The 10,000-nt window shown below is 36.8% G+C and overlaps 1 protein-coding gene across 1 annotated transcript in view; it reads right to left on the bottom strand.

Annotated features, from left to right (window-relative positions):
• The window catches only part of LOC122254954 (HEAT repeat-containing protein 6), a 12,845-nt gene that overhangs the window by 1,967 nt on the left and 878 nt on the right, over positions 1-10,000 (bottom strand). The window contains exons 2-16 of the mRNA XM_086544796.1: positions 8,311-8,577; positions 7,624-8,091; positions 7,076-7,322; positions 6,745-6,908; positions 5,541-5,713; positions 4,947-5,173; positions 4,550-4,800; positions 4,071-4,205; positions 3,690-3,906; positions 3,396-3,526; positions 3,110-3,212; positions 2,800-2,921; positions 2,185-2,468; positions 262-592; positions 1-131 (exon numbers count right to left, since the gene is read on the bottom strand). The exon at positions 1-131 is cut by the window's left edge and continues 85 nt beyond it. Of these exons, the coding sequence (XP_086400922.1) occupies positions 1-131; positions 262-592; positions 2,185-2,468; positions 2,800-2,921; positions 3,110-3,212; positions 3,396-3,526; positions 3,690-3,906; positions 4,071-4,205; positions 4,550-4,800; positions 4,947-5,173; positions 5,541-5,713; positions 6,745-6,908; positions 7,076-7,322; positions 7,624-8,091; positions 8,311-8,577 (3,251 nt within the window). The remainder of the gene's footprint in view (positions 132-261; positions 593-2,184; positions 2,469-2,799; positions 2,922-3,109; positions 3,213-3,395; positions 3,527-3,689; positions 3,907-4,070; positions 4,206-4,549; positions 4,801-4,946; positions 5,174-5,540; positions 5,714-6,744; positions 6,909-7,075; positions 7,323-7,623; positions 8,092-8,310; positions 8,578-10,000) is intronic.

Genomic DNA, 10,000 nt, shown 5'->3' with positions numbered 1-10,000 from the left:
CAAATACCGTAATATTCTGGTCCAAACTCCTCTCGGGAACTCAGACCACACAGTGCACTGCAGGCCTGGATCCTCACTTTGTAATTCTTGAAATTCTCAACAAGGTTTCCCAAAGTTGTGAGAACTTGACTCTGTAATTTACAATCAATAGTTTTTTCATGTTATTTACAGGCTTGGAAAACGTAAAGCAAAACAAACTATCTTGAATTATTTACATATCTTATCAAATATATATCACACAACAAATAAAAAATTCCTCACCCTCCAAGGCATATCTGTGATGGATAACCTCCCGCTGGTGAGAATGTTACCCAGGGCATGACACGCATTCCACCTTGTTTTCATATTGTTCCCTGTGCTGGAGCAAACAATTAGTGTCTCTATAGCCTTGGTCACTAAGGGTGCTATTGCTTGTTCAGCAGCCTGGTCAGCGTGGAGAAAGCTGGTCACATTTCCTACGCAACGCACTCCGTGTGGTTTTATCTTGTCCTTGTCCTTGCAGGCACGTACTCCCACTTCAAGGAGACGAGCTAGGAGGGAGGGAGGCAGGAGGTCCGTGCTGGCACTGTGCTCAAGACGCTTCCAACTCTCACTGAAAGAATGTTGAGAAGTGTAAATGGGTGAGGGATTTTTCTATCAAGATCAAGATATGGGGCCAATAAATCTGATGTAAATCAGAGAAAGAGAGAGAGAGTGGAAAAAGAAAAAAGAAAAATGTCCTCTTAGTCTAGAAAAAATTAAATTTTTACACTATCTTTGTTGACTGACATTGAAACTCTTATCCTAACACGATTCCCAGCTCTAAATATAGCCACTCTCCTGTTGCTCAGAACAGTAAGATAAAAAGGACTTCAACATTCTATACAAGCTTTTATCTCACATCGATATTAGCAATAGCAATAAACTTCTTGTCTGACAAGGTCAAATCACATAATTACATTATAAATAAACACAAAATGAACCTCACCGACACCCATATCATCCTTATAGACTCACAACATGGTTTTCAGCTGAAATGATCATGTGAGACACACCATGATATTGCCAATCACTTGGAAAAATGACATTAAGAATTTTGAAGCCATGCTGCTTGACTTTGCCAAAGACTTTGACAAAGTCCTACATAGAAGACCGATACACAAATTACACTACTATTGGATCACAAGACCTATTCTCTCCTAAATCATTGCCTTTCTGACATGTTGGACCCAGATTTGTCACTGTCTCTTCTGGTGTCCTGCAAGGCGCTGCTCTTGGACCATTCCTTTTCCTACTATTTGTTAATAATCTCCTGTTATCCAAGTCTAACTCTTCTGTTAAACACTTTTATTACTGAACATAACTGCAAACTTCTTCAACTGATCGTAAATGCCCTCAAAAGTGTTGGAAAACACTTGGCAAAAGAAATTTAGAACAGATACACAAGATCACATAGAGCATTGCAATACACTGGTTTCCAAAACCAACAACTTTCACTCACATCATAAATTCTAAAACTTCAACACACTTATAAACATTATGAAAAATGACTACGAAACTTTGGGATTCTTTAGGAGGAACTTAACCCTTGCAGAGGGGTATCATGGCATACACGATTCCTCCGATGCATATATGACACAACATCAGAAACTCACAGTTGAAAAGAGCTCACAATCATGAAGTATTATGACTGTAATGGCACTAGTTTCATTCACAAACAACCTCAGAGGCAAATGCAAATACATACAGGAAGCACACACAATTTCACACAAAATTCAAAATGCAATATATCTAATACATAAAACACAAAATGGTACAAGAAATACATTACCTCTGATTCAAAGGTGTTGCAAAGACATTACTAGGTGAGAAAAGCATTATGCTATTCATTAATACTCTAGACTTTGTTACATAAGGACTCATAATTTGGACATCAAAAAGAGGCAGGGACTCAGACTCCATCTCAAGATGAGGAGGACTTGAGAAAGGCACTTATACTGCTTATGCTTCAGCAAAGAAAAAAAGCAAAGTAAAGCAAAGCAAAGCAAAGGCAAACACAATAAAAATAAAACAAGAAAAAAATACATACAATAAAATAGCAACAACAACAATTTGATGTTAAAAGACTTACAAACTTTTTACAGCAACATTCTAGAACAAACCATAGTATCAGTCATGATTATAACAAAGAAAATCTCTCCATACCTGTACAGCTCCAGCACAGAGGACACGTTAGCCAAAGCCCATGAGGCCAAGAGACGGTCCCTGTTGACATTGCTCTCCTTCTGTGCAAGAATGTCTGAGGTCGTCACAACAGTTGCACGTAGCAAGCCCACACCAAGGGGATTGCCTACTACCCCTGGGAATCCCACAATGATGGCCATTATGCGGACACCTGCCAGGCGCAGATCTGGGTCCGGGTTGGTCACAAGCCACTTCACTGTGGTCACAACGTGAGTGATCCACTTCTCACCAAGGCTCTCAAATATCTTAAAAGAAAAAGAATACAGACAGTTATCCCGACAAAAAGAAAAAGGAGAAACTCAGAAGATCCTTATTCAAGTTTTAATGGGAACATGCACCACATGGAACAAATCTTATTTTGGGGTATTCAAACAACATTTGCTAATCACCCATTTTGACATATCTATAACATGCAATCTCCCAACTCTTAAAACTATTAGTTTGCTTCAAACAAAACTAACTAACTAAATAATATCCTGTAATGGAAGGAACCACCTACATTGAAGATCCCTAAGCTAACACTACACAAAGGTTTTTACTCTATGGAAATAGGTAAACAATGGCAGAATATCTTACTGTCGGACTAAAGTGTGACAGGACAGTAGCAGTGGCCACTAACTGTTTATGGTGATCTTGGTTTTCTACAGCTTCCACATCCTCTTTATTTCTCCAGTTCTGAGACTCGTGCTTTGACATGTCTGGAAATGGAACACATTAAATGCAGTGAACAAAAAATTGTCTCACCTCTCTATTCTCCTTTCATTCACATTAAACAGAAGAAGAGAAAGAAGAAAAAGAAGAAAAAGAAGAAGACAAAGAAAGAATGAATTAGAAGAGGAAGGAGAAATAGATAGAGATCTTATGTTATCTTGGGAGATTTTCTAACCTGGTCCTGCATCCTGTTTTCTGATGCTTGATGACTCTGAAGAAGCGATGGCATGATCTACAGACGATGATGAAGCCATTTGCAACAGACCATGTAGTGGACCCTGAAGGTGCAGTAAAGTGTAAAGATTGATGTTCATTATACTCCCTCATAAGAGAGACCTTTGAACATGGTTTTATGACAATTTTTATACCTATATTGTACATAAAAGCAAATAGGTACATACTGTGGCAAAAAGATGTTATAAATCACAGTAAATCATGCTAAAGAAAACAGATATATGAACCTGTAATGTCCAGAGCCACAGCTGCTGTACTTGATCTACTGACACACAGGAATTGCTGCCTTTTTCAAGCTCTATTTTCACAGCACCCAATAGGGATCCGAGTAGCGTGTAGGCATGTTCCACAACAACACCTGAAACAACAAAATTATATAGTTTTCTTTGAAAGAATACCACACAATGTCTACAAAAACACACATGTACACATGCACACGCAAACGCACACGCACATGCACACACACACACACAAAATAATAATAAAAAAAAGAATGATAACAATCAATTAATGAAACTAACCTGGATCTGGTGACATCAGTGTTGGATCTATCATATCACTGACTTCTGGCTTATTTGAATATTCTAACGCCCACCTCTCGGGTTTGGCTTCAGCAGGTTCTCTCAAGGCTTTGCTACACACAGATATGACATGTTGGATCAATGGCAGACTTTGATGGATAATGTTTAAATGCTCACTTACTAAAGCACTTAACACTTTCAGCGACTGAAGCTGAACCTGGAGATAAAGGGAATTCATTCATAGAATCACAATGCATTGCTTTAAATTAACTCATATATCAACTATGTGTTCTTCATAAAAAATTAATAATCAAGCTATACATTCATTCTCTCAAAAAACAACAACAAAGAAATGCCAACAGAAAATAAATTGTTTCATACTTGTATGTATATGCCCCTCACAGCTTCATGGTCAGGCGTGAGGAGAGAGTCCATACATCGCTGTATAAGCCAAGAAACCATGGACTTCGCTGGATCTTTGTCTTCACCTGTTTTCTCTCCTTCGTCTTCACTTAGCTGCAATAATTAGAATACTTTGATAATGAAAGACTATAGATGATTTAATATAGCATGAGAAGTTTTTATGTGTATGTGTATTTCTTTCTTGTATTGTTTCAATGAATCATTTAAAAGCATTAATTTCAAAGTCACTGAAAAATCTGGTAGATTTACTGGTAAAAAAGTGAAAATCAAAGAAAATCGGCCAAGCCAGAACGTGACTGTCATCTCCTTCGTTGTTAAGAGGTTAACCATTTAGAGACGAGATAATCCCCTTCAGTGTTCCAACAATAACCCAATATGTCTACTTTATAATCTCTATCATAAGTTGCACACAAGAAAAAGAGAAAGAAAAAATTTACCAGATTCATCATTTCCATTTTCTTCTCCAGCTTTGTTTCTACTTCCACGTTCTCCTCATCAGCCAGCTCCTCCTCCTCATCCGGAAGCTCCTCCTCCAAGAGCGAAGGGGGAGTAACTTCTGGAGGGGAGACTAAGGTTGCTGGAGCAGGGGTCTTGAAGCGCAGGAGGATGTCTTGTAGTTCTGGCACTTGCGGCTTGATCATGAGCACACTCACCATTACTGAGAAAGCATTGGCTCTAACTACAGCCTCTGGAGGGAAGAAAAAGAAATTAAGATTCAGGGTTGGGTTGGGTATATGTCCATTGTAGTACACTTCTATTAAGTGAATTTATTTATCTTAATATAGATATATAGTGACACAGTCCCCAAAAGATTTTTCAATAAGATGTGCTTACCTTTATATCTCATAAAATATTTGACATGAGTGACGATTTTTGTCAAAAGCCCTGGCTTCAACTTTGAATAGTTGACATTCTCAACTAACAGTTCGATGGTCTTCAATGTTCTCACAAGTGCACCAGGAAACTTTTCAGATAGGAGGGCTAGTGATAGACAGCGATGCAGTTCCCGGATGCTTGTTCCTAACTGGTGACCAAGAGTGGTATAGGAACCTTTACCTTCACTGAAATGTAAATTGGTATTTTTTTTAAACAGGGGCGGATAAATTACATGAACATCTACTGGTAAATGGAATATGTACAAAAAATGCTATAAAAAATTAGACCATCAGAATACTACTACCACCACTGAAACAGCCACAACCACCATCACCATGTTACAACTAAATTTAGGTGCAGCAGTAATTTTCCATACACTTTAATATATCAAAGGGATAATGCCAAATTTAACTTTTTTCATGCTATACACACCACAGATTTTCCTATTCATAAACTGAATCTAACCTATTTTCTCTCAATTCCATGAAACAAGTAATAAATAAATACGTGTCCACACAGTTAATCATCAATGTAATCCTGAAATGTACTCACTCATCAACAGCAAGGGTAAGAACTTGTGAGGAATCCAGAAGGAACGTGTTTATGACTTGTAGCGAAGCCATTCTCACTGAGGGGGAGGGATCCTTCAAAACACTTGTCATTAGTGATGGATTCTGACACATTAAGGGTGGCCAGTAACTGAACTTGTGTTGCTTCCCAATTTTCTGAAATCAAAAATTTCAAAAGAGACAAGAGAGCAAGAATAAAATCATTAGTACTCGGATTACCAATAGCTTTGTAATATTAAACTTTTGCCATATCCTGAAGAGTTTTATTCTTCAAACCAATATTAACTTTTTTTCCATAAAAGTATAATCCACTAGGTACCAATACAGTGTAAGAAAAGTAGCTGTAAATATAATGCCACATATTAATAATTAATCACTTGTAAACATAGTACAATTTGAAAATCAGTGTAATAATTAGCATAACATTTTACCTTGCATTCCTTTAGCCACAAAAAAGAAAAAAAAAAAGAGCATAAGTGTATTATTCCATAATATAACAAGCAAATAATATCTATTAACCCTTTCCCGACGGGTGCACTTTCTACGCGAAGTCCCATATGCCGGGCGATTGCAATATTGCATTGAAATCGTCACAATCGCATGACGCCCCGGAACGGGAGTTTTTGGCTGTGTCACACGGGTGTGACGCACCGTCGTCATTGGGTTAATATATCAGTATATTCCTTGGAAGCTACTTTATTATTGACACATCTTATAATTTGTATCTACACACAATACAAATCCGAAATACACAAAGGTATTGTATGATGTTCAAATATATCATGGTTCATAAGGAGTTAGTATAAGTGGTGAGAAAAAATCAAATTCTTGATTAGTATATTAAAGTTATTCAAATTCTCTCCTGCATAATTAATAAAAAACACAAAAAAGTGAGAAAGAATGAAACCAAGCAAGAAAGAAAAGAACAAAAGGCAAAGAAATGGAGAAAGGAGGAGGAGGAGGAGGAGTGAAGATGAGGAGTAGGAGAAAAAAGAAGAAGAAGAAGAAGAAGAAGAAGAAGAAGGAGGATTAGAAGAAGAAGAAGAAGAAGAAGAAGAAGAAGAAGAAGAAGAAGAAGAAGAAGAAGGGGAAGGGGAAGGGGAGGGGGAAGGGAAAGGAGAAGGAGAGGAAGAGGAAGAGGAAGAGAAAGTCCCCTTCTTTGAACCTCTCACAAATATAACACTTACATCAATAACTGAGTTTATGGCCTGGAGGGAACACTGTCGAACACGTGCAGTCAGAGTGGATTCCTTTTCTCCTCCTCCCTCATAATCAGAGAAGTCTGTTTCTGAACCACTTATGCGAACCTCTGTTGGGGTCTTCTCTGACACTGTAGCTGTGGTGTCTTTTACTGTCAGAAGTTAATGAGTAAAAAATATGAATTCTCAGAACTCTCAAAAGATTTTAAAGGAATTATCAATAAAATTATGTAATAGTGTAGCTAAAAGATTAGCTTAAACTATAGTATCCCATTCCCATCAGTGATACACATTTTTTCTTTCTTTCTTTTTAACTCACTGGCCTCTGGTGTCACAGCATCCTTTTGCTCATCTTCTGCAGGTGAGTGTCTGCTTCCTTTAGCCCACTGAGGCTTTAGAGATACACTATCCAAGGCTGCTGCTGGAGGGGGGCTCTTGAACCCAAGTCCCACTCCTTCCATGGATGTGGCAGGCGGGTAGAGACTGCTAGCTGAATCGGATGGGGATCGCGAGGGCTGTGCTCTTTTACGGCGTAGCCTCTTGCGCCGGTTGCGATTGGTGTAGCTCTGATGTGATGGGTTAATAATATTGTGGTGAGAAATAATGATCAGTAGTGGTTGACTAAAACACTAGTTTATATTCATGGACTGGAAGAGTTGTATGTACATATATTCATTTACATATATATAAATATAATACATATATATAAATATATATATATATATATATATATATATAATATATATATATATATATATATATATATATATATATATATATATATATATATATAATATAAATATATATATATATATAATAAAATCAATAAAATGAATAAAATAATAATATATAATAGCATTAGCTTACCCTTGATGAAGCATCGCTTTCCACACCCGAAGATTGTGGGATGTCCACTTCAGGCCCTGATGCATGCTGAACCAACTCATCATGGGCAAATCCTGGCAATCCATAGAACACAAAAGGCCTACAGGCACTCACTATGATGTTCCCAAGCACATCATTTGGTGCACACACAACAAGATTGTATAAGACACTCAGAGCTGAGGCTATTAAATGCATATATAATCTGTGTGGGCACAAATCTAAACTAGGCTGTTTTTGCTTTAGAACATGGATGACAATTCTTTGTATGCTAGAGACGACTTCTGCCGGAAAGATTTCGTCGCAGTGCTGGCGGGCTTCGGTGATAATCTCCGGAGTGACGTAAGTTAGGTGATGGAGGCACTGCATGGCCGAGGCTTGGACGCTCCATGGTGACCCTACTTCTAAAGCCTTTATCAATGATCCTCTTGTACCACCTAAAGTGATATATATCTGAAAAAAAAAGAAAAAAAGGATACAGTTTTCCCTATATAAAACATATACATCAATTCTACGATGATATTACACTCATGTTGATAATAATCATGACTTAATACAATAAAGAAATCATATCATTCATCACTGCAATGTACAGAAACTACACAGATTAACATACAAGTCGAAAGAAAGGAAGAAGAACGATATTCAACACTGCAGCCTTCTCTCACTCACCTCATCTGTATGGTCTGGTGCATCGCGCAACACTGCAGACATGGCACACACAATCTCCTGAACGGGGGTCTCATTATCAGACTTATGCAAATTGAGTCTCAGAGTATCGCTCAGCCATATTATAACCCTGTCTGAGGTCTCGGAGGAAAGGGTGACGTTCCCTTGGTTGCTAAGCAAGGACGTGATCAGACGAGCTACATGCTGGGAATCAGGACTGCCAGGGTCTACCAAGCCGGATACACAGTGGGATATCAAACACTGAATCAGCTGTAAGGAAAATTAAACATCTTAATTTACATTATTACTTAAAGAAAGGGTTCTATATTTTATGGCTTGATTAATATCTTAATCATTTTATAAGCTTAAACTTAGATTGGTTCATCATAGCATGATACAATTTCAATTAAATAAATAAAAATATAAAAAAGGTTACATGTTTAAAAATAGAGTAATAAATCATATTCCTCATTGCAATATAAAAATACAACTGAATATAAGGAAGCTCTTTTGAAACAGTTTACTTAAACTAACTTATATAGACCAAATCAAAAAACAAAATCATAAAAATCATATATTAATAAATCAATTTATGGGTAAATATTAGACTTTTGATTGTACACCATCTGTCATATGTCACATGAAGACTCAAGTAAATTTGGATAGATGTCAGCCAATGTGATGAGAATGAAACAGGTGTTTTAAAAGAAATAACAGGTGTCTTAATCATGATAGTAAATACATAATAAGAAGTTAAGTCACTCCATAATTTCTCATTGTTTCAAAATCTTAGTTAGGGATTTTATTTAAGGAGGGCTTCAATTTCTTCAAATAGAAATTGAAGAGAGTGCTTATCATTATGGCTGACATATGAGTGCTGTTCAACTAGATGGATACAGTAAAAAAATATATATATATATTTATTTCTTAGATGTTTTAGGAGATACATAATCTTCCTGTCAAAACTTCTAGTCATTATTTACAAAAGGATTGCAAAGAGACTGAGAGAAAAATAATGAAATAGTCCTACAGAATACATAAAACATAATTATTAGATTGAAAAAAAAAAAAAAAAAAAGCGCAAAGTAAAGATAAGCCTCCACTCGCATGCCAAAGCCGGCAGACCCATTCCCCAAGTAATGCCGTGGCCTCTTTGCTTCGCATTCCATACTTAGTCGACAAACTAGTACCACAGCATATTAGCATGATAAGGCTCTTAGACCTCCCTAACGATTTATAATCAAATAAATCATCAGACCAAGTTCTATCTTGCTAGAATATATGTGGTGATTTTATTGGCCTTTTCCAGAGCACAAAGTGAAGAAGACATTGACATTGCTTGATCAAGATATGTTATTAATAACTATCAAATTTCAAAAAGGAAAAAGAACAAGAATAATTGACGAGAAAATCTTCTAAGAAGCAACATACCATTAACAATTTTTACATCAATGCCCTCGAATATAGACTAAACCAAATCGCTAAATCATCGCGAAACAAAACCATAAGATCAATATCCAACCAAAGCTTACGTCTTCTGAGGCTTCTTTTATATATATATATTTTTTTACGCATAAATACTTCTACAAGCCCTTTGTAACCCATGTCAATTAAAAGGCCTATTAACCACCTGAGTTATTAAAAGGCCTATTAACCTCCCCATTTTACCCCTTTCCTTAAATTTTCAGGGAAA

This window comes from Penaeus japonicus, unplaced genomic scaffold (assembly GCF_977035675.1).
Source record: "Penaeus japonicus unplaced genomic scaffold, GWHDUDI00000001_assembly GWHDUDI00000015, whole genome shotgun sequence".
In the NCBI taxonomy this organism is placed as follows: domain Eukaryota; kingdom Metazoa; phylum Arthropoda; class Malacostraca; order Decapoda; family Penaeidae; genus Penaeus; species Penaeus japonicus.
Note: the sequence above shows the minus strand (reverse complement) of the source record. Positions and strands in the feature narration are given on the sequence as shown.